This window comes from Phaenicophaeus curvirostris, chromosome 1, assembly GCF_032191515.1.
Source record: "Phaenicophaeus curvirostris isolate KB17595 chromosome 1, BPBGC_Pcur_1.0, whole genome shotgun sequence".
Lineage (NCBI taxonomy): Eukaryota > Metazoa > Chordata > Aves > Cuculiformes > Cuculidae > Phaenicophaeus > Phaenicophaeus curvirostris.
Window position 1 is genome coordinate 79,434,221 of NC_091392.1, and position 27,491 is coordinate 79,461,711.

The 27,491-nt window shown below is 38.2% G+C and overlaps 1 protein-coding gene across 2 annotated transcripts in view; it reads left to right on the top strand.

The window, feature by feature from the left end:
- The window catches only part of LOC138724210 (potassium voltage-gated channel subfamily KQT member 1-like), a 490,232-nt gene that overhangs the window by 55,509 nt on the left and 407,232 nt on the right, over positions 1–27,491 (top strand). For both annotated transcript variants that reach the window (XM_069864071.1, XM_069864079.1), the window contains exons 8-11: positions 1,259–1,369; positions 2,440–2,535; positions 3,158–3,286; positions 5,643–5,805. In XM_069864071.1, coding sequence (XP_069720172.1) covers positions 1,259–1,369; positions 2,440–2,535; positions 3,158–3,286; positions 5,643–5,805 — 499 coding nt within the window. The remainder of the gene's footprint in view (positions 1–1,258; positions 1,370–2,439; positions 2,536–3,157; positions 3,287–5,642; positions 5,806–27,491) is intronic.

Below are 27,491 nucleotides of genomic sequence, written 5' to 3' on the forward strand. Positions count from 1 at the left end.
TAAATTTTTCTGAGAAGCCTATTTGTCAGCAACTTTTCCCATAAAAGGCCCTATTTCCACTTCCTCTTTTGTAGTCAGTGTAAATTTACATACTCTTTTAAGTCTATTTTGGCTGTATTTCTGCTACCATTCAAGGCAAAGTGAACAGTGTGGGACTGGATGTAGGGCTGGTACTCCCAAACAAAAGTACATTTTTTCTATTTAAAACTTTCCCCAGTGACTGGTATTGGTGACAGAATTCTTCATTTCTTCTCCAGCAGCTTTCCACTTCTCAGGAGTGCAAGTCATCTTTGTCATACCATCTTAAGGCAGTGCCAAGTCTCTGAGTATGCTAAAAAGCACTTAATGGCTCTGGCCAGCCACCCTTGGGGCCATCCCCAACACCCAAAGCCGAGGGGGGGTGTGGAGGTGGGGGGAGGGGGGTGGATTCTCTATTTAGGTTCAGCCTTGGATACTTTTTCCCTGCCTGATCTGTGCTCAAGTAGTGCTGTTCTCCATCTCACCTATAATCTGGTGATATGGAGCTCAGCCTATGTACTGACTTCTATGCTTGACTTAGCACCTTGATATTCAGACACTTGTTGGAGATGGCCACTGCCTGTAAGTCTATCCCGCTGTGGGGTGGAAATCAGGGTTGTGAGGCCCCTGTCTGGCCAGCTGTGGGATCCCCCTGGCTTCCCTTGGGATCTGACCTTGCGATCACCTTCTGTTGGGGAGCAGCTGGCTATTGTTACTTCACTAACAGTTCTGATGGACCAGCCTTCACCGGGACTCAGATCCCCACTGATGAGCCTGCTGGGGCTCATCAGGAGCAGCCCAAAACCTCTGTCCCACTCAAGCCCTCCTTACCTCTATGGCTTTTCAGGGGGGCCTGCCCTCCTCAAGTCCTGAGTTGTTTATGCAATGATCCTTTCTTGTTTGCTGCCCCTATTCTGGCTCTGTGGTGCCGTCGAAAAAGCTACTGAGATCCCCACAGAGATATTGATCCTAGAACTGTATAAGGACATGCCTTGCTGAGAGGGGAAGCTGTTATCAGGGCCCTGAGGGTGCTAATTGGACTTATAACCTTAATCAGCATCACCCGTGTCTTCTACTCACACCCAGGGCCTCAAGTCAAGCTCAGTGCTATGCTGGAAGAAAGCTGGTCTCTAGTTCAACTCTATTTACTGTTTTTTTGGTTTTTTTCTTTGTTTTTCCATGTTTTGGAGGAAAAGCTGGTACTGCATTACAGTGAATCAGATGTTTGTTTCTGACCTAGGTAACGGTCACAACAATTGGTTATGGCGATAAAGTTCCCCAGACGTGGATTGGGAAGACAGTAGCTTCCTGTTTTTCAGTATTTGCTATATCTTTCTTTGCTCTACCAGCGGTAAGTAAGACTGGTTCACTTTTTTTTTAAGTGTCTGTCTGATTTGGGTTTGCAATTAGGTGTCTTGAAATTGATGGCTTTGGTAGGAAGTAGTGGGGTTGGATGCTACTTCAGAACACACACGCACACACATATCCTCAAGTGTCAATTTGTGTGCCTGTGCACAGACAGGAGTGAAACTGCTGTATTTTTACTGCAATAATTTTAGGTTTTAGGTGTAGGGCTTAGAAGAGAAGTAAAAATAACTTGCACTACTCAAAGAACTGAAGCTCTTCTGTGAGGAAAATGGAGAGGGCTTTTTTATCAGCTTGCTAGAGGTGAAACTTCCTTCATTTCTGCTATTTTTTGATAACATAAGAATTTGAGGCCCTGCATGGAGAGGAATGCTACTGAATGCTATCATGAAGCGGAGGTCTAGGAACTGCATGTGCTTTCCTGTGCTATAAAGCTTCTTTGGGTTTTTTTGATCCTTAAATAAAGAGAACATCAAAACAGTTAGAAAACTGTCTCTTCAGTAACTATCAGTTTTAATGAAAATACTGAAATTATAAAGTATATCTTTGGCTTCTTTGCACAGTTTGCCCAGAAAAAATGGTTGCTGGTTTAATTGCGAGAGCCTTTTTTTTTGTTTGTTTGTTGTTGTGGTTTGGGTTTTTTTTGGGGAGGGTGGGGGACAAGGAGTTAAGAACAACTGCAGAGAACAGCTGTAGATCAGTTGTGTGACATTGGCATCCGCTTCTACCACCATTATGGAGGGTTGCTTTTGGAATGTGACAGACTCTGTGAATGTCACTTACTAATGTTACATCTAGCTCACAGTAGTAAATGCATGCTCTTTATTGAAGTTACATGATGCTAATGTCAACATGCTAAATTTCAGATTTATTTGTTGGAATAAATTTATTTATGTCACTCTGGACATTTGAAAATTCAGAGATTATCTTTTTCTAGGATAGTCTTTTACAAAATGAGGATAGTCTTTTATGAAATGTTTGTTTTATATGCTAAATATTAGGTTTAGATATGCAAAGCCATATTAAAATCTGATGGGTAACTCTGCTTTTATATAGGGTATTCTGGGGTCTGGTTTTGCCCTGAAAGTACAGCAGAAGCAACGTCAGAAGCATTTCAATAGACAAATCCCAGCTGCAGCGTCTTTAATTCAAGTAAGGCCCCTAACAGTAAAATGCTTAGAGTATTGAATGGGGAACATAGCCTAGTAGTTACAAGTACTAAGAATCACCATTACGAGGCTTTATTATAAATCTATAACTTGTGTATACATGCATATACATGCACCTCTGTTCAGAGAAATGTCCTGGTACAGCATTCTGTATAAAGAATTTTGTGTGAAGAACGTGATAGCATGATGCACAAATAATGAAGTGTGACACGCTGCAGAAAAAGGGAAGCAGCAGCATTATGTGAGGTTTATGGGGGGTTCAGTTTTAGCGGGGTTGTCTTGTTTTGCTTACTGTGGGCAGTGTTAAGATTCCAGCTCCCTGGGAGAATGCTACATGGAGCGTCCTTACAATCACTGTGTGCTTACTCTGTTTCCCGGTGCAAATTACAGTTGCCACAGTTATATACAGGGAAAAGTGTGATTTACTAGGTATGGTGTTATGTGATATAGCACAGCGATTGCAGTCAGAACACTTTGCAGCATGTTTACATTGTTTGAAGATTTTTCTATCATTTTGGTTTGCAGCAAAATCTGATGTACCTGTCCTGCAGAACAACTGTGACTACTTATTCACTGAAATTATTGTTTTGGGGTTTTTATTATAGACTCTGTGGCGGTGCTATGCAGCAGAGAAATCTTGCAGTTCTACTGCAACATGGAAGATCTACGTTACATCACCGGTGCTTAATCCAAAAAAACCGCCAGCGCCATCTAGCCCTAGTTTGAGAAAACAGGTGAGAGTGAGTTGGCAGAGCTGTGTTCTGTTCTTGCTTTTAATCTAATTAGGGTAAATTTCCAAAGTCCTTATGAAGTATCCAAAGCATTTGGAAAGCTGTAGGCCATTTGTCTTGGGACATTTGATTGTTTTCCTCATGACACAGCACTATTAGTGTAATTTTACTTAAAATATTCCTCAGGGACAGGAGAATTTAAATTTGCCCTTGTGGTCTGACAGGGGTTCATTCTCCATTATTTTATCCCCTTTGAATTCTCCTTCTGAAAAGGTAGTGTAAGTCAATGATGACACTTTCCCATCAAGGAAGGAGAAAGCTATTTTAAAAATTTCTGTTCACATTCAACATGGGACTGACAGTAGATGTGCTTGTCTTGCTAAAGCATTTCTCTACATGGTACTTTTATTTGGGACTGTGTGTAAAAAAGTGAAAATAAAAAAAAATATATAGGCAAATACCCAAGCTGTGGCTCCAGTAAAATGAAAGCGTTTGTCTAAACAGGTGGGATTGCCTAAATGTAGTTATGCAGTCTCATTGGCAAGCTTGCCTGTCCTTCAGCATCTCTAGTGGAAAGGACCGGGTCTGTGGCTGATCTTACGCAGGGTTTCTAAGATGGCTATTGACCTGGTTTTAGGCAGTGAAATTCCACTGATAGCTGTTGCCCAGCAGATAATTGCAGTACAATGTTCCCACAGCACATGCAGAAAGCTGTATCAGGACCATCTGTGTGCATTTGCATGTTTTAGTGTGCTATTAGTGCAATCCACTCAGTACTGAGCAGTGTAACTTTACCATGAATCTAGCCTCTTCATAACTAGAGGAAGAAGAACAAGGAGGAAAGGGTTTACGATGAAGTAAGGCTGGGTAGTTTGTGTTGCTGAACAGCAAGCAGTCCATGGTGGGGAAAACTGGAAATAATATACAGTTTTTAGCATTGAGTACTTCAGTATATTTCTTCTATTTTCTCTTGTGGGTGGGGTTTCCTTAATATATTAAACCAAAACTTCCCTGTGAACTGCTGATGCTAATTCAAGGATACAGTAATGGTTCTTTGATCTTTTACTAATGGATCCTTTTCTCTTATCAAAGGAGACCAGTTCTTTATTTCTCTACCTAGCCTCTTATTTTAAAGACTTACATGTATACTGATAATTTTGTGTACGCTGTAGCATTTTGTTCTCCAGAGAGTTCCTAGTTTATTTTCCTAGGATGAGAGTCCATAATCTTTATGGATTATCTTTATGCTTAGAAACATTTTAACACATGATAGTACATCCACTGTCCACAGTAAATGCTAATTTCTATCATTTTTATTTTGTCTTGTTTGATTAATATTGAGCAAGTTTTTGTTTAAATACTGCAGAGCTCAACAGAAGAATGAATTCTAAAGGTCTGAATGCAGACTCTAATAAAATAGTTAGTTGACTTGGACCAAGTAGCATTGTGCCATTTGTGAATGTATTGAGCCTGCAGCTGTTTGTGTTGATATGTGTGAATGATTGTTCTCTTTGATGATGCTTATCTGTAATTGCTTAGTGGTCACATTGGAGGCCAGAGTACTCTCCATGATTTAGTGGAGTAGCTCTAGATTTTGGTTCCTTGTCTGAAGGTTACTGGAACATCAGGCAAGTTGAAGTATGCCTCTCACTTCTATTTTGAGGTGTGTGAGTAGTAGAACCAAGTAGGACTTGAGCCAAAAGGTAGGTAGTTATGAAGAATGGAAATGAACACCATGTTATGATAAGCAGTATTTATACAGCTAGGTGGTGGCAGCATCTTGAAGGCAGAAACCACAGGCCATGTAGTCAATATATAAGTAGCTGTTATGTTGGTCACTTCTAGTCACATAAGCAGATGAAGAGCAACCTTGCTTGGAACCACTTGAATTTAAACCTTCATTTTTTGTTCTTGTGTACAAACTTTTGCCACTTAGACTCCTAAAATCAGAATAACTTCAACTTTAGAGGCAGAAGGAAGAATTTATCTTCTCCTGGTGTGCCTAATAAAGTATTTTTGGTAAAAGATGAATATTTTTTTAAAATTTAGTTAAGCAAGACACTGTGTAGCCTTTTTATAATTCAAAATCTATGGTTATGTTTAGTTAGAGATTTAGAAAGATATTACAGCCAAGCTACTGTATACTCAAATGATTAGTATTTTGGGTACTTTGAGTTCTGGACTCAGTTTGGAAATTTTAATTAAGACTTGGGTTTTGCTTACCAGTTACACATTAAATGGTAACAACAAATGTAACACTTTAATTGTATTGCAATTTCATTCTTTAAAGGAACAAAAAAAAAGTAGTTTTCTCTATACTGAAGTTCATGTGTATTTTTCTGGTTTTCTACTATAACAGGCTAGAAGACACAAAAGAAAAGGGAAACTAGGCTGTGGTAATGGTTCTGCACCTGTAATAAACCCAGGAGAGAATACCTTGTCTATTCCACAGATCACTTACGATCACATTGATGAACAAGATGACAAAAAAAATGTGTCTTTCTACATTGGTGAACCAGGAGGTAATTTACTTTCACTTACATACAGTTATAGCATTTTTTAAGAGACAATGTTAGTGAATTGTACTGATAAAGGTAAAATTTCTATGAAAAAATTATTTTAAACTAATCACTAAATCAAGATGCCTCAAACCAATGACAACTGCATAACAAAATCGGGGGGTACAAGTGAAAGAAAGTCTTTGGATTCATGTCGTGTGAATACCAAAGAGATTGGATTGATTACCACAGTTAACACAATTAAGATTTTGGGTGTATTGTTAATTCTGTTTTTATAATTATCCTTCCTCAGATATACTCTACCTTTAAACTTTACCTCACATGGAGCCTGAAGGACGAAAAATAAAACAGGAAAAATAGTTTATTTTTTACAGCACCCTCTTAAACATTGTGCAAAGAAGTAGTGATTAGAACAGCTACTTAACGCCTATGTCAGCAAAGAGGTTTTGATAAGTGAGTTTTGTCTTTCTGTGTTTAAAATACTGTGCTTCTTTTACTGGCTGATACATTTCAGCCTGAAAACTGGCTGAAATTCACTGCTGAGCTAAGATACTGCTTTGTTTTTAGGAGTCTTTTTTTTTTTTAAGTAAATTTGTAGTGGGAATGTGGGTGTGAAATGGTATTGCTTACTATAAACTGAGGTTTTTCTGAAACTTATTTTTCCGCCTTTGTGGAGGTCACTTCTGTCTGATGGGGTTGGAGAAAATTTTGGTAGTTCTATATCTGCTAAATCTTCAGCTTGCGGGCAGATCACTCCTCAGACTGTGAGGAAGCCATGTTCCGTACCTAGGGGCATGCAAAGCCTTGCCAAGAGAGGTGTCCAAAGACGTTTGCTGTCGTCAAAGTGACGTTACATGATGCTATGGGTTAGGTTTTCATCTATCTTTGATAAATCTGAGCATCAACTATGTATAAAATTGCTATTCTTATGTGACATTGAAGCTGACACATAATTTCAGCCCAGAGACAGTATGGCTGCAGTTTTGACAAGATGATTTCTTTAATAAAAAGTACTTAAAATATTTTGTCCCCAGAGGGAATATGTAGTGTCTTCTGTATTGAACACAATCAAAGCTAGGACTTTCACTGGATTTCTATGACTTTAGAGAGGTGCTAGACTGTATTGTCAATGCAACCCATGTCATCCATGCCAGAGCAGTCAGTCAGGTGTGCGATAGCAGAGAGCTAAGATCTGTGGCATATAGAGGGATCTGTAAGGGGTAGGAGCATCTGACTGAGACATGGGTTCAGAAAGCCCTTCAAGCCTCTGCTTTGCATAACTGATAGCCATGAACTGCCATTGTGGGAGGGAGAGGTTTTTCTTCCACTCAGAGATTTTCATTACCCCTCATGTTCTTCCTTCCTTTTACAGTCTCATATCAGTCTTGCTTCTCTTCACTTTGAGGTCAGAATGCTTTTTGGCAATGGTGGTATTTAAATTTTTCTTTGATATTTCCAGTGCTTTCACAGTTCTGCGAAAGAGAATGAAGTATGTGATTTAAAGTTCCTGCTTTAACAAGATGTCTCTTAACCGAACAGCATGTTCATTCTCGGCAAGTTTATTTGAGCTGTGAACTTCCCTTGCTGACTGTGTAATAACTGATTTTGTGTGTGTTTTGGTATTGTGGTATCAGCTGTTTACAGATAAAAGCAGCAAAGTGTTGTTCTAACAGTACTGAAGATTAAGATGCTGAGGACAATGTCACCTGTATTCATAACTGCCAATGCACATTTATTCACAAAGGCTATGTTTCTTAAATGTTCATAGTTAGTCTGAACAGAGTTCTGTGCATCAGAGGAAGAAGATCAAAAAGACAAGCCTATATCACCTTCTGCCTGACAGCCTGGTTACAGAGGAAAATGAATGAATTTTTACAACTTTTTCAGAAAATGCTTTTTTCATTACTCTTTTATTGTAGCTGATCTAATTTATTCTTGTTCTCAAAGACAACCGTGTGTATTACTTCCTCAACGATTCACTTTTATCTATTTTTCATTTTCTTTCACATTTTGACTAGCAGTGTCAGGGATAAGTCACACTTCATTTGGTTTTCTGATTTATTCCTTCTGTTGCAAACCTTCCAGGAATGTAGTTGACCAACTCAGTTGCTCAATTGACTGGACACTCTTGACACCTCTCAAATGTTTATACTTGATTTCATTCAGTGAGGTTCTTCTTGCCAGAATTAATAGACTTCTATTCTTGGGAAGTGGAAGTACTAGGCTTCAAGTCTGTAAATGGGGGTATTTTTTTTCCTCTCTTATAAAGCTTAAAGTAGAACAGACAGAGAAAATAATTAAAGGTAATTGAAAAGGGCCATACCAGCTCCTATTTCAGTGTTGCTATAGTAGAATATTTTACTCATTGGTTGTTTGGACTGGATATTTCACAGGTGATGGCAAACTTCGAGGTTAAATTAGATCACATTTATAGGCCTGATCCAGAAGGAACAGAGGTATTGCTTTAAAACAGCTCTGCTATTCTGCTGCTCCAGTCAAATGTGAGAGAGGATCTAAGGAGTCCTGAAACAAATGTCTGGCATGCACAGATGAGAGAATAACAGTCCCACTTGGAGAATTCCTTGTCCTGAGCAGAAATAGACTGAAATTAAGATAATCTTTCCTTGATAAAGGAGAGGTTTTCCTTAATTCAGCAACTTCATTGTGTGAGCACACCTTTTCTTATGAAAATAAGGTTTTTCTTAGGATATCTTCTTCACGTATTCATATCCACCCAGCATCCTCTAGGTTTACTCAAAACTTGCTTAGGAGATATATCTTTCAAAGCTAGGCAAAAATTCTTTCTTCTGCTATATAAAGAAGGTTTGAGAAACGGAAAGCCTTATAAAGCCTATAGATATGCTCATTATTAAGGTTTATGACGTACCTGTTGGTGTAATAAGAAACAAGCATTGGAGACTGCATTATGTAGAAACTGAATCTGTGCATGTCATAAATGATGGAATCTTGAAACAAACACTTGGTAATGTAATAGGAAACAGTTCCTTACTTCTGCACCCTGCATCAGCTTGTGTGACTAATGTAGTGCTCTGTAACCCTAGGAACTTGACCATCCTTGCAGGATTGGAAAGGCCAAAAGTCTTCTACAGTAATAGTTTCCTTGTTTGAAAACAGCCATCTCAAAATGAGGAAGCTATTTAGAAAGAAATTAAAAAGGAACAGCTAAAGCGAATGTGAATAGAATAAAAACAATTCTGGAAAATAACTGCAGTGCTGAAGGTAACCTGGTGCGGTGTATTATTTTCATGGATATCTATTGCTTCGACTGAGGAACTCTTTTATACTAGGGTGTATAGTTTGTTTCGTGTAATGATTTAAAAACCTTGGTGATTTCATCCTCATCGGGGTTTATGGAAAACAATTATGGCTATTACCTTGAAATGTCTAGTTACTTGTACTTCTGTCAACAATTGCGTACACATTCCCCTATAGCCAGGTCTGTTATAGGGCTGACAAGACATGTATAAACTCTTTGGCATCTTTAATGTTCTTGTAAGATTAAAAGAAGGCACTTAACTATCAAGACTGTAGTTCTTCAGGATAGCAAGAGTGGGCGACAGGTCATGAAGACTGATACAAATAGAAGAAAAACAAGTAACGCTTCAATGTAACTGAATGCTTTTACATGAACTTGAGTTTCATTGTTAAATAACAGCTATTTGTGGCAATTTATTCTTCTGAAAATGAACTGAATAGTTGTTTCATAATGCTTTTCATTGGAGAGGAAAAAATTATAAAAATGTGAAAGTTTTTGGACCTTGAAGGTCAGTCTCCTGGGACATCTGCAGCAGATGGAATATATTATTCTTTGTCAGTTATTGTAGGTTGTATACACAACTCATTACTGCCAAATTTGTCAAAGTCACAAGACTCGCAGTGATAAATCTCTGCTGGGGTAAAACCAAAATTCCCTATTCATCAGTATGCTTTTCTATTTCATTTCTGGAGTTTCTTGCATGCTGAAATACTTCTTTCTGCCTCCCCCCATATTTAAAGAAAAACTGCACTAGAGTAACTTTTCTCCAGGTTGGTAGATACCTGTATTTATCACTGACCCCTAGAATACCTTTGTAAGCCCTCTTATGTAAAATATGTAATTAATATTAAAGTTGATTTATTCTATCTCTAATGCTAGTTTGGAGACTGACATTGCAGGAATTCATCTATCGAGTAATTGGTTGATTGTTCCTGAAAACTGGTTGCATTATCATTGGGGAAAATGGGCTGCTTTCCCTCTGCAGTGCAGATGGATTACAATCTGCAGTACATATAGAGAAGAAAACATTTTAAGTCGATTCATAGATTCCAGTGCTGACAAGCTGAGTGAAAGGTGAGAAAAAACATGTGGCTAACATTAACAGAATAAAGCAAACACCAAAGCTTTCAATGGTCTGCATAACTGTCAGTAAGTCAGAAAAGCATAAATATAAAGATGTGCTCTGTATTAGCAGAGAAGGTATCCAGGTACCACACTCCTGAAAAATCTCATGCTCTTAAGGTAAGTTTAGCAGATGCTGGTGGTTTTGCAGTAGGAATCTATATTCAGCATAGGACTGTTAAACTTCTAATTTTGTCAGTTAATTCAGGACATTAGGTACTAATCCAAACTAACCTGATTGCCTTCTATGACAAAGTGACTAGGCTGCTGGATGAGGGAAAGGCTGTGGATGTGGTCTTCCTGGACTTTGGTGAAGCCTTTGACACAGTTTCTCACAGCATTCTGCTTGAGAAACTGTCAGCCTCTGGACTGGACAGGCGCACACTCTCCTGGGTGGAAAACTGGTTGAATGGCCGGGCCCAGAGAGTGGTGGTAAATGGCATTAAATCCAGCAGGAGGCCAGTTACAAGTGGGGTTCCCCAGGGCTCAGTCCAGCCCAGTTCAATGTCTTTATCAATGACCTGGATGAAGGCATTGAGTGCACCCTTAGCAAGTTTGCAGACAATACTAAGCTGGGTGGAAGTGTTGATCTGATGGAGGGTAGGGAGGCTCTGCAAAGGGATCTGGACAGGCTGGACTGCTGGGCAGAGTCAAATGACAAGGCCAAATGGTGGGTCCTTCGCTTGGGGCACAACAACCCTATGCAGTGCTACAGACTAGGAGAAGTCTGTCTAGAAAGCTGCCTGGAGGAGAGGGACCTGGGGGTGTTGGTTGACAGCCGACTGAACATGGGCCAGCAGTGTGCCCAGGTGTTCAAGAAGGCCAATGGCATCTTGGCTTGGATCAGAAACGGCATGACCAGCAGGTCCAGGGAGGTTATTCTCCCTCTGTACTCGGCACTGGTGAGACCGCTCCTCGAATCCTGTGTTCAGTTCTGGGCCCCTCACCACAAGAAGGATGTTGAGGCTCTGGAGCGAGTCCAGAGAAGAGCAACAAAGCTGGTGAAGGGGCTGGAGAACAGGCCTTATGAGGAACGGCTGAGAGAGCTGGGGTTGTTTAGCCTGGAGAAGAGGAGGCTGAGGGGAGACCTCATTGCTCTTTATAACTACCTGAAGGGAGGTTGTAGAGAGGAGAGTGTTGGCCTCTTCTCCCCAGTGACTGGGGACAGCACAAGAGGGAATGGCCTCAAGCTCCGCCAGGGGAGATTTAGACTCGACATTAGGAAAAAGTTTTTCACGGAAAGGGTCATTGGGCACTGGAACAGGCTGCCCAGGGAGGTGGTTGAGTCACCTTCCCTGGAGGTGTTTAAGGCATGGGTGGATGAGGTGCTGAGGGGCATGGTTTAGTGTTGGATAGGAGTGGTTGGACTCGATGATCCGGTGGGTCTCTTCCAACCTGGTTATTCTATGATTCTATGGTAATGGTACTTCCCTGTGAGTAATTGTGGAAACCTACTTGTATCCCTTTACTAGAAAGTTTTCAGTCCTTGCTGTTTTGGGCCTGTCTGTACTGAGCAAGAATATTCAGTCAATTCTGTGGTTTATATTGCATGATCAAAGTGTAATGTAATGGTGGTTTTGGGCAAGGACCTGGGAAGAAAAGATCCCATCAGCACTGCAGTGGGGAAAAAATATAATTATCCATTTCAGAGGTGGGCATACCCTAGAACAGGATGTTTTGTTGCCAAAAATTAATATTTTAGATAACTCTTAATACCTTAAAAATGTAGAGAATTTGAGAAGTAAAGAAATTACATTTATGAATCAACTTGTTGCCTAGTAATAAAACAAAGACACACATTTTAAAAATTACATTAAATAGACCTGACAAACTGGTGTGGTTTTTGCTAAGCTGTTTCACTGTTGTGATCTTAATAACTTTTGCTCTCAGATCCAGAATCTGCATAGTGATAGTCTTGCTGTGTAAGCCTCTGGCCAAGATAAGGAAGGAACTAAATTTCAAGACCCTTGTCATAGAGGTGCCAAGGGAGAATCTAACTGTTGATGATGAAGACAGGACGTAATTTTTCCTTTTGTCATGTTTAAGCAAACATTAGAATCTTCTCACAGGAAAGGCCCTCATGGGTTTTGCCTCCAACATCTGTGTCTGGAGGAAGAAGTTGTAAAAACCTATTCAGATAGGTCTTCAGAAGCTTTGGTGCAAAAGGTGATGCATGGAAGTGAGAAACTGTTCTACCTTTGAGTTGTACTGCTAGAGGTTTGGTCAAAAATACAAAACACATGTTGAAGAATAACTGTAAAATGATAGACTTAGCCAGCCTTGGGGAGAAGTGAAATAGTTATTAGACCAAGAATCGAAACTCAAGAGTTAATAAATAGGACACGGTAGGAAGCAAGAATAAGTGTTATGCTCAGTTTTCTAGGCAAGTGGAACTTCAACTAGAATTTAGTGCTAGGATAACAGAAATGTTGAAATCTAGTCACTGTTAGTACATATCTAATTGTTGGAAAAAAATTTGAAATACAATTTTTTTTTATATGTAAAAAGTTTCAATAATAGTAAAAATACAATTAATACAGAAACACAAGCTTCTTAACATCTGCCTATTTTCCTAGCCTTTACGTTCATCTTTCCACTGCTCCTCTGGGTCCTAAGGTTTAATTTGCTGTAAGGGGAGAAGGGTAAGCATTACAATAAGTTGTTGAAATAGTGTCCTTCACAAGAAGAAATATTATGTCCAAGGTGGCGGTTTCTCCTGCTTTTCCTGGGAGACATGTAGGGTCACTTATAAATATTTCCTGACACACTTTAAAATATTTCTTCATCTGTGTGCAGCTCCAGTTTTCATCCGAATTTACCATATACATTCCCCTTTATATATATGAGATAATATTTCTGTGTTAACACTTAAAACCAGTTTTCTTCATTGCTGTGGGGTCTATAGTGCCAAGCTTATGCCCCATCTCTTATCTCATGCCTGTACTCCTATGCACTGCATCCTATGTTTCTACTTATCAACATCTCTGATATTCTACCCAGCCTGTATTTCAATAAATGATGTCATTATTTGGTTGTAAATATCTTATTTTACTGGAATAACTGCTGTTACTACTATAGATATGAGACCGTAGTAGTACAACCCAAAGATAAGCGAAGTAAACCAAGTTAGATATAGACACTTGGTCAATTAGAAAAATTGCTGGAGCAGCTATACCACTGAATGTCAAATGAAAACAAGTTTGAACAGAGCAAACCTGATAAGCCTTGTTCTTTAGGCCTTGCAAACTCGATACAAACCTCAGACCCAGTTACTAGCAGTGCTGATGTGGAACAACAGGAGATTTCAGAAGACATAGGAGCTCCTTAGTGAATTCACATGAATATCCCAAACTGGAACTTTTCCAAAATATAGGAAAGATAGCAACAATCTGGGTAAATTGTGATTTTCTTAATGGCCTGAACTTGAGATGAAAATCTATGCAGAATGGAATGTTGGCCCAGTTGTTAAACGTGAAGTATAAAGAAAGTAAGGGGGTTGGGAAATAGCTGAGGCTCTTTTCATTGGAAATTAACATTGTATTTGCCAAAATTGGTACTACATTTGTGTTACTTATTTGGTCAATGGCTCAGTGAGCAGCAAATCAAGTCAGAACAGGAGAGAAAGGGCTAGGAAAGAAACGCTGAAGTCGGGCTTGCAAAGTAAATGGCTGAGGAGTTAGGGAGCGATCGGAAACAGCCTGAGAGCCACTAAGAGGACTGATAGACTAGTGAGATGCATGAGTCTATGAAATGGTACACAATGGTTTGAAAGGAAAGGAAGGAGGAATTTCCATTTCCTAGATGAATGTTGGAGTGGTCAAACTACTTGCAAAAAAACAGAGTAGGAAGAAAACTAGTAGAAGTTAAGATGAATTGTTCAAGAGCAATCACTTCAGATCATGTGTGGTGTTTTTCTGTCGTGTGGCAAAGTGTATTATAGCAGAGGCGGAAGAGTTTACTGACTTTAGTCACTTGTTGCTGTCTTGTCTTTACATGTGTGTAAACACAGGATGTGGATTAGAAAATTAGTGTAGGCTACTGTAATAGGGATGAAAACTTGTAGGAATATGAGCGTTAACAAAATAGTTGCCAGTTGTTCCCTGCTCAGCTGAGAAATCTATTTAGAGAGACTTGGTGCTAATGAATAAGCCTATCAGTAGGTCAGATCGTGGACTAGAGTGGAATTTTTATTTAGTATGTGGTTGTTATCAACTTAGAAGTGGCTGAGAGTACTTGGGAGACAGCCTGTGAGCCTCCCACAGGGGTAGCAACGCTCATGAATTTGGCTCCTGTCTGATGTTCCACCGCTGATCTTGTATCTCGCTAATTCACTGCAGTGATCTACCTCCACACTTGATATTGAGTACAAAGGCAGCTGCCTGACATGATGTCTGGTCTATTAACCAGTTGTTTATGGTACATAATGCTACAGTAGGGAAAAGATAGCTCTCTCACTGCATAGCACTGGGGGATGCATTGCACTCAAATGAGCTTTTGTAGGCAGAGCCTTTTTAAGCAGAACACAGCACTGCAGTAGACGACCTTCTGGAGGTTATATGATCAGATTATTTTTGGGAAGTCAGGGCAACCTTTGAGATAGGGTGGGAAAAAATAATATGTGCTTTGGGATTTAAGGTTTCCCTTTTTTACAGAGGGCTTGGCATGATTTTCTAATTCTGTTCTAATTAGTCTGTAACTTTAATATTATAATGCAGATTGTGCAGCAGAGAGTGAGAAACTAATATATAAGTAGGAGTATCTGGGGGAAACAGTCTGTGAAATTTGACTTTAAAAACAAAAATGAACATGTGCTATACAATTTATTGGTGGGGTTTTTTTGGTTTTTTTTTTTCACCAGTGCTGCTTGAGAGTATCATCTCTTTTTTTTTTTTTTTAATACTTCGGTGGGGTAGTAAGTTTTACTCCAGTGCAGCCCGTAACACAGAATATGTGGGCTAACATGCCAAAGACCAAACTCCAAACAGCAATAATTTAATTTCAAAATGCAAGGTATATCTCCATGTGACCCAATGAATGAGAAAATGGAAAGGGGCAGGGGGGGAGGAACAGCCAACCAGGACTTGGGTTAGTAGTTACAGCAGAGAAATTAGTGTTGTGAAGATCTCAATTAGTGTTCACTACTGACTGTATGAAAGGAAGGGCCTTTTTAAGCCATCTCAGAGCCTTCTCACCTTTGGTGAGAAGTAGGTACTTATATTTTGAAGAAAGGCATTTTTAAATTTTTTTTTTGTGGGTGTATGCATGCTTGTGTATGATTTTGGAAAGAAGGATCATCAGCTTTTGCCTCTAACTCTTTTCCACAAAAGAAGTGGCACAGGCAGGTAGAGACTTTTAAAACAAAAGTGGTAGAAAATGACAAAACTCCAGCACAGAGCAGAACACTGTTATACTGCAAGGGAAATCTTGTTTTGGTATTGAAGCCATATATAAAAAGCTTGTCTCCTGTTGAGGAGGAGTGTTGCATGAGTCAGGGTTCCTGGATTATGTTCCTAGCTCTGTTACTGATTTGCTAAGTGGCCTTGGGTGGACAATTAACTTACTGTGCTTCAGTTGCGTCATCTGTTAAATGAATGTCTTTTCTCTGTTACAGAGATATTGTGAGTCTTAATTGTTTATGAAGTGGTTTTAGACTGACACAGCATTACAGAAGTGAAGAATGCTCTTAGTCAATGCAGTATTAAACATAAGCCTACTTGTTTGTTTATTTTTAGCATAAACAAGGTGAAGAGGTAATTAGGAATGCCAGCTTTTGCAAGAAGAGAAGCTTATTTTTTTCAGTAAATGTATTGAATGCTCTATGGGGAAAATAATATATGATTTAATCCAGAATGTAAAGCTACCTCTTAGCCACAAGAAGTTGTTCTTTCTGATGAGAATGACAGAATGTTATTGTGGGAGATCAGGGCACCATGTTAAAAGAGAAAAAGCTTTTTTACTAATTCTACTTAAAAAGAGGAATAAGTGCTAGTATATCTACTTTTCATCTTGAATATAGGGCTTAATATGGCTTGAAAAGTATGCATTTTAAATATTTTACACTGCAAGTCAGCTGGGAAGGCGGAAAAGATTCCAGAATTAGAAGTAAAATAAACTCCCATTCCTTGGTGCATGCGTCTGTGCATATATATGTGACAGTGCCACTTATTTAAAAATGGTGGAGAAAAAATTAATTTTTCTTTTTTGGTTTTGCTTTCCATTCAGAAGCCTAGATGTTAGCCAACTCTTAAACAATTTTAGTTTGCTTGACATGTCTCTCTACATAGCATGTGCTTTTGCAGTCTCATAAAAGATGCTTAGAAAATAGTTTTGATATACAGGAATGCATGGTGTTCTTTCCAGATTTGCACTGCCCCACAGATCCACGGAAATCATTGCTTTCACTCTTGTGCTTTGAAAAGGGCTTCCATGCACCACCAGGAATAAGTCCTGTGATGAAAAATACACACAAGGGACTTTTACACCTTTTTGTTGGTTTAATCCTACGAGTTATATAAAAAAACATTGCATGTCTGAGTGTAAATGGAAGGAGAGAAATCTAGGAAATAAAGCTTTGTTTCAACCTTTTTACATGGTAAAAACTGATGCATTTAAGTCAATCTCTTTTTTGAAAGTAAAGATTCAACAACCCTTCAGAGAGGGCTACCTAGGTAATACCCACATTTTAAGTGGTCATATTTGCCATTACGTTGCGAATCTTCACACCTGGGTAATTATGAACTTATACCTCCTGCATCTGTTCCTGGCTGTCATATTCTTTCTACTGTTCTTACAAATGTGGCATCTGAAATCAATGCACTTTACTGTCCTTTTTGAAACGGAGTGATGAGTTGTTAGGGTGATGCTGGTATTGCACTGAGCTATAATCTGATCTAGTGACACTTTTTCCTATCTTTTTTTACTTACTCCAGCAGAAAGCAGAAAATACAATGAAAGTGACTGTCTTGGGGATGTGCATAACTGAGGCATTCCAAAGAGGTATTTCTATTTTTGAGCCACTTCCTGTTAGTTATGATCTGCACAATGTCTTGCAGGCTGGAGGTAAAACTGTCCCCAGACACTTTTAATCATGAAAACATTGGAAAATAGGTACTGCACTGTATGTCTGCCAGTTAGAAGCAGTGAGAACTCTAGAAGTATTTCCCATTACTATTGCAAAAAAAAAAAAAGCAGCTGCTTGTCATTTATTTAACCTTGCTTGGGCTAAATTTAATTAGTGGAAAACATCTGGAACTGATTGCCTTTCAATTTGGAGTGTCCCGTAATCTGCTATGTACATACAACTAGTGCACCTTACGCATTGAAATACTTGGCTAAACAATCTTTTGCAATAATTTTATCTTTTTGGAAAGAAAAGAGGAAGCAACGGTAATTTCCTAATGAGCAAACATTTGCGATGTTCTGTATAGGTTATGTTGTTCATTGATTTTGTGCAGCTGTTGCATGAAATCTATTGATCAGAGTTAATAAATTTCTAAGTGAGTAAGACTGCTTATTTGTATTGATTAAAATTGGGCCAAATTCTTATCTCTTTAGCATTGCTTGACTACAGCAGATGAAACAATTTTACCTTGTTACTTTTTTAATGGAATATCACATTGGATTATGATAAAACTTTGAGGATGTGAAAAGCTTTTACCTATGAGTGGTTTTGCTTAAAATTCTTAGTCTTTCTTGCAGAATTAGGGCGTTGGACTTTCATAGTGAGCTGCTTTTCAGCTGACTTTCCTGTTATGTAAAGCTAAAAGAATCACTGAATTGGACTGGATAAAACTCTAGAAATTGTTAAAAAGCCACTCAGTGGGAGATATGTGGAAAAATAACATGCATTTAAGCAATGTTTTGTGTCAGCAATACATTCCTTCTTTACAAGAGATGTTGGCAAAATTTTTAATATAAATCCTGGATGCTTGCTGGGGAACATTTATATTTAAATTAACCTCTTTTGAAACAGTAAGTGAGTAAATGTGTGTCTGTGAAAAGATCCTCCTTAGTGTTCTCCTGCAGAGAAATTTGCAGTGAATGTACTGCCTTGGCAGTAATTTCTATGGAAATTCCTCTGGGGTAGGGTCCATAGAGGGAGTAGGGTGAAAGGGTTGATGAACACCTTGGACACCCCCTTCTCTGCTTTGCCCCTCTGTTAGGCAGTACTCTCGCTTTTCCTGCCATTAATGTGGGTGAGACTCCCACAGCGCCCTCCTGTCTCGTTATGAAAACATACAGCACTGCCCAACACAGCAGAAAAGCAGCCAGCTTGGAAATATAAAGCAGCACTGATGGCTTTTAAAATGATGTATTATTTCTTTAATTGATGCTAAACATCTTCCAGCAGTGGCAATCCACTGTCAAAGAAAAAACCTCCCTGGGTTTCCTTTTTTTCATTCTTACTGTGGTCTGTAGCATGTGGTCTCACCAACAAGAGAGCTGTGTGTAGTTGGTGTGGACTTGGAAACTCCTCTGTAGAAGAATATTTTTTCATATTTGAATGTGAATTATGGGGCAAACATCTGTTATACAGTTCTGATAACTAATTCCAGGAATTCTGACTTGCACACAACCTGGTCCTGAATTTGCCTCGTGGCTACGTAAACTGCAACTGGATTCTGACCCTTTGAGTACGTTTGTGTTCCTTTAAGTATTATGTTATGCTGAGTTCTCAGAACATGATTCCAGTTTTCAAAAAAAAAAAAAAAATCTTAAGCAGCATAAAGCCAGTATTTGTTGCTAGTGGATTTTTAATGGGGTGAATCAGACCATGGCAATGGGATACTCTAGACCTGGTTGTACTAACTCAATTTTAAGAGCCATTTCAGGTCAGGTTGACCTGAATCTATCCTAGATTAGTTTGTGCTGAGTGAGCCATTGTTAAGCAAGTGTGTGCCGGCAGCCCTAGGTAGAAATCTAGAAGTTTCTCTTGCTGTTTATTTGAAAGACTCAGATTGGCTGATGTTTCTATAAATTTGTAAAAAAGAGAGAGCATGCACTAGACTTTGGTGTACACAGGGCAGCTTAAAGTTTATGAGGATGAGTTTAGGCAGCCTGGGGTGCAGAAAGTATGTGCAAGAATACAAGCAAACTTACCTTAGCATAGTAAAATATCACTGTTAAGTAAGATTTTAAGAAACAGTATCTCTGGAAGTTCTGCAGTTGCACTGATAAAATTGTATTCATAAAACAGTAGGCCTATTCAAATGTCAAATGAATGACCTCAGTTTTAGCTGATAGAGATCTACTTTGATAAGATAGTAGAGGCTTTTATAAGGAATTAGTTTACCTGGTAAAGATCCTCAACTTATGTTATTTGCTATCTTCTGTTTAAGTCCCCTTAAAGGAGTAAAGATATTTTGTGCTAGTTAAATAAATACATTAATTTTCACCAAACTTGGACATGGATTATCTGGAGTGGAAGCAGCCTGAGGTAAAATACTTCTTGAACCTCTTATAAATGAAGAGCACAGCAGTTTAGGTTAGGGTCCGTCAAGTCTGTGTCAGTAGCACTTTCTGCAAATAAGTTTAATTTGAGCAAGTTTGCTGTTTTTATATTTCAAACAGTTTAATTCAGAATAAATCTTGCTAAGGAGACCTCCTACCTCCTTCATCTCAATATCTCCCTATTCGAGCACTGAATGTACCTTAGTGTTTCCATTTCATGTGTGCAGTCACACATCTACAGTCTTCTCTCTCTCCCTTCAGTTAGATGCTACTGTGACTGGGTCATGCAATTCTTTTTTACATAAGGTGGAGTTGTCAGAAATTTTTTTCCAACATTTGTTTTGTTAGCTTCTCTGCCAGCCATCTGAAGAAACTATGCTGCAGGGAGATAGGACATCTTATCTTTGCATGTCCTCCCTGTAGTAGTGCAGATGTGTCCCATCTCAAATGCTAAAATGTGGCTTTTTTTCCTGTGAGACTCTCCAAAGGAACCAATGTCTTAGTCATGAAAAAAATGAAAGGATTTTTGTGGAATGGCTCTCTTCGGTTTAAGTCATCTCATCTAAGTTACTTTTGCAACTGAACAAACTATTCCAGGGTAAATAATATTGCTGAATTTTTTTTTCTTTTCAGTTAAGAGAAAAAAGTTTAGTTGGAAGTCAAGACAGTATCATGGGAGTTGTTTTTTCCCCTGCTGCTTTATATATAAATGAAAATGTTTGCTCTGATAAATCGTGAGATTAATGGCATTGAGATTGAGAGCTGAGCCATGTCACTTTCACATATAGCAAAGATAAATTTCTGTCTCAGTCCTCAGTAATGTGGCTTGAAGAAGCATGGATGGAACCAAAGCCTTGTGATGGGGCTGGTGGGGTAAGAAAATACTTACCTGTTGTGATTTGTATAAGTCAAGTCACTTATCCATATTTCTCTTTGAGGTTGGTAGAATCTGCAACCAGTTCATAATGTGATGTACTGACCCTGACCATTGTATTTGGCAATCTTGGCACTAGCAGTGAACTCTCCCTTCTCTGCCTTCCAGGGATTCATTGCACATCTCTTGAAGAGCAACAGTCTGCTCCATGGAATGTGTTTTGTGAGGAGAGTGGGTCAGTTAAGCTTTAAGTACAAGGTGTGCCTAAGAGTGAGCTTTTCATGCTTTTGCACACACCTTCTTTAGTGGAGAGAAAGGAAAGACATACAGTAGAGCTGTACATCTCATTATGTCTGTCAGTGTGGTTCTCACTGTCACTGATCTATTTTTTTTCCAAGAAAAATCATGGCCTGATGCCAGAGGAGAATCAAGGTTGTCCTAAGCTTCAACAACTACAGGACATATTCAAATGTGCTTTCAAAGTGTCATCAGTAAAGAAAGTCTTTAGGTCTCTCACTGAGAGTATTGTCAACTTAAAGTTGTATCTTTGTTTTCTTGTCATGTACAATTTTTTGGCTGCTGTTGGGGGTATAGAATTCTAATGATGCCGTGTCTTCTAGAGCTAATAATTTGAATCTTAAAAAATTGGATTGTCATGTTTTATTTGTAGGAGCAAAACCTCAGGAACTTCTTTATTATTAAAATAAATTTAAGAAGAACCTAAAAGTATTTTAAATATTTCATAATGCAAATTCTGAATAAACAATATGAGAAAGTGAGAACGTAGCATTAATAGTGAATATACATACCAATTGAGATTTGAAGGACGTGGTTGAAGACCCTATGAATTAAAGTATTTTAATAACTCTGATGAATAGGTTTGCAGCATTTCTGGGAGGGTATTTTATTATGAGGGTGTTTTGATCTTATAAGATGTCACTGTTCAAATTCCATGATTTGAAGATCTATTTTTTTAACAGTTGGAATTTAGATTTTTCCTCTAATTATTACCCTACCTAAAATATCTTCACATTCAACAATTGGCAAATAAGTATTTGAAATAGGAAGGGAACACTCTCACAAAATATTGTTTGTTTTCACCTGGAATGAACAAGATAATAACAGCTGATGATTTAGGTAGGAACAGTTTTGACTTAGTAACAGATTGACGTGCTGAACTTGCTTTGAATTTTAGGGCAAATGTGGCAATTATTTCCTGTAGTATTGAGATTTACTTTAAAGGCATGTAGTGATAGGACTAGGGGCAATGGCTTCAAATTGGAGAGGGACAGATTTAGACGAGACATAAGGAGGAATTTCTTTACTGTGAGAGTGGTGAGGCACTGGCACAGGTTGCCCAGGGAAGTTGTGGCTGCCCCATCCCTGGAGGTGTTCAAGGCCAGGTTGGATGGGGCCTTGGGCAGCCTCGTCTGGTGGGAGGTGTCGCTGCCCATCACAGGGGGGTTGGAACTGGATGATCTTTAAGGTACCTTCTAACCCTAACTATTCTATGATTCTAAGATTTTTACCAGTCAATTCAGAATAAGCAGATTGGTAACAGCTCTGTATGTCTTGAGTTAATTATAAACTGCTAGTCAAGGGCAATTGCTCTAAAAGGATCCCATTTTGTGAGGCAAAGAACTGCATTAGACCAGAAAACAATTATGGCATATTTCACTGTAATGACAATAGTTATGTTTTGTATTCTTGTGAGTCAAAACATTGATAACAATTCAGAAGATGTCTCTGATTTTACTGTCATTGCAATTTGTATTCTTTGACCATTAACAGTCTTGAAAAATAAAAACATTTTTAGACTGGTTTATTTTCTTTAATGGCAACACTAAAACTGTACTTCCTTTTTAAAATAAACATTTTTACTATAATGGCAGTTCTGAATCCCATAATGGAAAGTAACTCTATATATTTATATTACATAATACATTCCCTATGTGTAATCCTATGAGTTTGTATGTGTTAAGGCCTCTCCCTGCAGAGCTAGCAAGCTGCCAAGTTACATTTCACTGGCTATTAGTTGTTTCAGTTTAAGGTCAAGTTCTCCTTGTCCTTTAAAAAAAAAAATCTGAACAGTGAAGGATCATTTTTGCAGCTATTTTTGTCTTATTTTTCTTGACTGTTCTGACTACTGTGTGTTTTGTTCTTCAGAATAACTGAACTGACAGTAAAGTATTAAAAGCCTTAAAAAGTGAAATGCATTAGTGTTGGTGACTTGAATTTAATCACACAGGGCTGATCTCTGTATGTATTCACAAGCTGTAGATGGTATCTCCAACTCTAAAAAAAGAGTTCAAAATATCTGTGGCTGCAAGGATGGTGTCGGGTAAACAAAATAAAGACAATAAGGCTTCAGTTAAGAGAGATACTTTTAAAAGTTGAAATTACTTAAAATACCCTCCTGTGGAATATTGAAAAACATTGTTTTCTTGAAGTCATTTGAATTCAACTTGTCTTGTTAGATGCTTTCCCAGAGGTGTCCGCTCTGCATTCCTCTTGGACTACTTGTTGCAGTGTTTTGGCCTAATGTGGGCAGGAGAAGTAGCTCACTGCTGACGATATATGTCAGTGACTTCTTATGTGCTGTTTCAGCCACTGAGTGTTAATGGCAAACTACTATGGCCAGTTGGAGTTACTCTGCAGAAAGCTGTAGATTTACCTAGCTATTGGAATATCTAATAGAAAAATGTGTAGCGTTAAGCTAGTAAACCTGCGAAGAAAGAGAAATGGGAGGAGAAAGATATATAGGGATTTCCTCTTGATTATGGAGTTAGCAACATAAACATGTTTAAAACATGTCCCAAGATAGTTATTTTTTTCTGGGAGGTGTTTGAGGAGATGAGGTACCTGCTCTCTTCACTTGAAGAAGGATAACCCTAAGGGTTGGGAAGTCTTTAGGTAAAGAGGTAGGTTCTGTTCTTTGGGCAAATGTTCTTTTCCCTGTTGATGTCACTTAGTGTATTTGTCCTGCTGGCACAATCCTCCTGCTACTGCCATGTGGCACAACTTATTAGCTGAACTGTATCCTCTGTGGAATTCACTATGTGGCTTTCTTTGAATGCTTCTCTTCCCAAACCAACCAAGGAAATCTGTTTTCCAATTTCTTTGCCAGACGTTACCCCTTATTACCATTGGTATCAGCCACATCCGTTTGACTGAGTTTGGAAGCCTGCTGCTTTTGTGTTTCAGAGAAATTAATTTTCATAAGAAAGATGACCTTTCCCCCCACCCCCCGCCTCCTTCCCCACAGGAAGAAAGACCAAGAGAGAACAGGTACTAAAGATGCATACTTCTATATTTATGTAGAAACATAGGAAGGGCTTGCTGCCTGAGATAAATGTGTAAAGACTGTATCTTAAGAGAAGGGAGATATCTATGAATGATTCAGATTGAGTATGAGAGATTATTTTAGGGTTCACTTATAGTCCTTCTGTTTCTCTGGCTTACTTGTCTTTGGAGTCTTCTAGTCTATTTGGTTCAGATGGAGAACAAAAGTCCGTAGAGGTAAATTTTGTTGCAACAAGTAGATCTTCTAAGAGTATATTATGCGTATGCATGGGGAAAAGGTATCTGTCTGGCAGTTGTGTGTATTCCTGAAATGCTGTTTCTTTTCTCCTGTGAAAGGCAGGAGGCCAGAGAGGAAAGCATCCAAGCACTTGGATTGCATAACTAGCCTAGCCATGTGTTAAATACTTATATTATTGTCCAACATGAAGTATGATTAAGTAACAATAGCAGAATGACTACAGCTCACTCACAGCTAGCTACATTTTGCTGTTAGAAAAAAACAAACAACAATCGCATCTGCCATTTTTTGGGAACAAATTTTAGCTTGTTATTCAGACATGTAACTGCAAACAGCTTCCTCTAGCTTTCTATTGTGTGTCATTCTAGGAAAACTGGAAAACAATCTGGGCATAATAAAACCAGAGATGTAAAAATTAAAATAGATTAGTAGCTCTTCTTTGTCATTTTGCCCCATGTTTTCATGCTTTTAATTGATCGTAAGTACTTCTATCTGAGGATAATCAATAGTAATTTAAAAAATAATTAATTTGCTCAGATTAAATTGGTCAAGAAAAATTCTTTCTGAACTTAAGCCTTTTGAAAGGAACTGAATTGAGTGCTATAGAAGTAATAGCTTGCTGTCTGAGCAGATAGTGGCACTGACACTGCATGCTTTGTACTATGCTCCATTAATCTCTGATTCCCTTCTGGTAGGTCATATCTGTGTATGAGGAGGTACTTGCAACTCTTTGTGTAGTTTGTCCCTAAACACGTCTCTGAATCTATCAGCAAACTTACTTGTCAATGCCAAATATCACATAGGTTCAATGGTATGGACATTTACTCATTCTACAAGTTATTTCACACAAATTATTCAACTAAATATTCTAGGTCAATGTGTTTCATTTAAAGATAAAAGTTTGATTTTGTGCTAAAAGTACTTTTCTTAGGAAGACCTAGATTTATGATGCTGTTCATAAGTAGGTAACTGCATCTTCACATGCATTCAAAAGTGTTTCACTGGTTTCTTTCTTCATGTTTTCTAGTACTACATACCCTTGTGATTTTGAATTATGTGTTGGTATTCATTTACATCTCTGTGCTGTCCCATTAGACGTGTAATGAGTGATTATGGTTCCTTGGGGTGTAAGTCAGGATGTAATTTGGCCTGCAGGGTTATCTAAACAAAAGAATGTACAACAAATAAAGTCAGCATTAGTGCATTTTGAGTGCTGATTGTTTCAAATAAGATACACAGGAAACCAGATGTTCAAGCTTATCTAAAACACTTGTGGCTAAACATGTAACTAAGTACAGCAGCAAGACCACGTGGCACTTTGTGCACATACTTAGCAATATGTTTGCAGCAAATACAATTTTCTTCTTATTCCTCAATTCACTTTTTCAGATGGTATTTTAGTTCTGTTCTGCTAGAAAGCTACTGTTTAATTCACTGGGGTCTGATTCTGCAAATCTTCTGGTAACAGAATCAAATTCAGGGAATATGTACAAGAATTGCAGTTTCGACCATGTCTCTAATGACCCTAAATTAGACTCTAAATTAGGTACATAAAAAAAGCAAAGTCACTTTAACTGTATTGGGCACTCAGCTCTTCGGGTTGTGTGTGGGACAGTTTGAGTATTTGGCATTTGCAGGTGGCTTACATTTGAGTACCTAGTGAGGGTTTAAAATCCCAGATTCAGATGCTCAGATTTTTAGCATTTTTACAGAAAACTAAAATAAAAATAGCGTTGTCTTATTTGGGCTAGAACAGAGTATGCTCCTGACACTTTAATTCCACAATATTAATGAAGAAAAGCTTTCATAATGTAACAAAAAAAGCAGTTACTGAGACTATGACAGTATATTTTGATATCTTCTTTCAACATAGCTGCTCAGATAAGCTTGAATACCAGTTGGCTGCTGAGATGAGTAATAATAGGAAGTTGAACAGGTCTTTAAAGCAGGCTGGTGGTCAGATGTCAGGGACTTCTAAGTGCCTTGTTTTTCATAAGCCACCGATTTTCTTTTTTTGTCCAAAGAAAGTAAGGATTTGAAAATCTCTCTGTCTATGCTTCAAGCCAGTTTGTGCCTCTGTGCAGCTTTAAAAATATTGTGTTTTAGTCAGTGAGGTAACATGAGTTCCTGCTACAAAAAAGAAAAGTAATGCTGTGATATCACAGGTAATTTATTTCCTCTCTGTGGGTAAAGGAAGCAGTCATCCTATGGCTTTTCTGTCAAGATGCAGCCTTACAGGTAAACTTAAAAAAAAAAAAAAAAAAAAAAATCATGTGTTTATTCATAGATTTTCTTTTTTTGCATTGAGTAGTGTAGCCTGGTATGATGAGAGAGAGTTTTAGCAACTTCTAATCTGAAAGTTGGAAAGCAGTCAACTGTTATTGTCAACTTTTAGGTTGTATTGATCCCACCTACCTTGCTATGGAATTAATAGATGTGCATTATAATAAGTATAATACTATTGCCTGAGATGGTCACTCTTCAGATATGCCTCCTTTTTACTTTTAACATTGGCTGTAGGGAAAGCAGAGGGGTTTGGCTTAGATGTATCGTAGAGTGGGAATGGACAAAAACTAAGAAGTTTTTCATTTTTACTAGTGCTATGTTGCCAATAGTGCATATTGTACACATAGTCTTTAAAGTGAAAAGGTTTAAATGAAGTAGTGTAAGCGAAATGATCTGTCACCGAAGTGTGCAGAGAAGATTTTTATTGAAGTGGATATGGAATTTAGGATATTTTCCTGAATGTATCTTGTACTGGAAATTAGGTTTAGGCAACTTAAAAAAAACCCAAAAAAACAAAAAAAACAAAACCAAAACTAGTCAATTGATCTCACTGTAAATAAGCTGATAAACTTGCTTTGTTTCACATTGTTAAGCGTGTAGTTAAATTTACAGATGGAATTTGTTCTTCATTTTAATATTTCAGTTGATTTTGTTAATAAAGAAAAGTTTGATTGTGACTTGGAGTGGGCATGATGATGTCATAATAATTTTGATATGGCAATTCCAAAATAAATTCAGCAGAAAAAAAAATCGGGAGTATATTTCCATTTTAACTGTGTATATTATTAAGAGGCCACTTACAGATTTATTGCTTCTGTTGTCAGCTTACTGTTTATACGAATTCTTGCTGGGCATATAATAGTGATAAAATGCATTTAGCAAAATGCTATCTTGTTACTTTTCTCACACAAGTTATTTAATTAAGAGTTATCCTATGTAGAATAACTTTTCTGGCAATAACAAGAAGTCCATGTCCTAAGAAAGAAAAAGAATAATTGAATTGGGTGAAGGTTAAAACCAACCAACATCAGCGTTCTCTACACATGAATCTTTCTACTGCTGTGGTTGAAGATTGGCTTGAGTTCCCCTCTTTGTCCTGTCTGGCTGTTCTCCATTCTGTTTGTACATGCAACTCTACG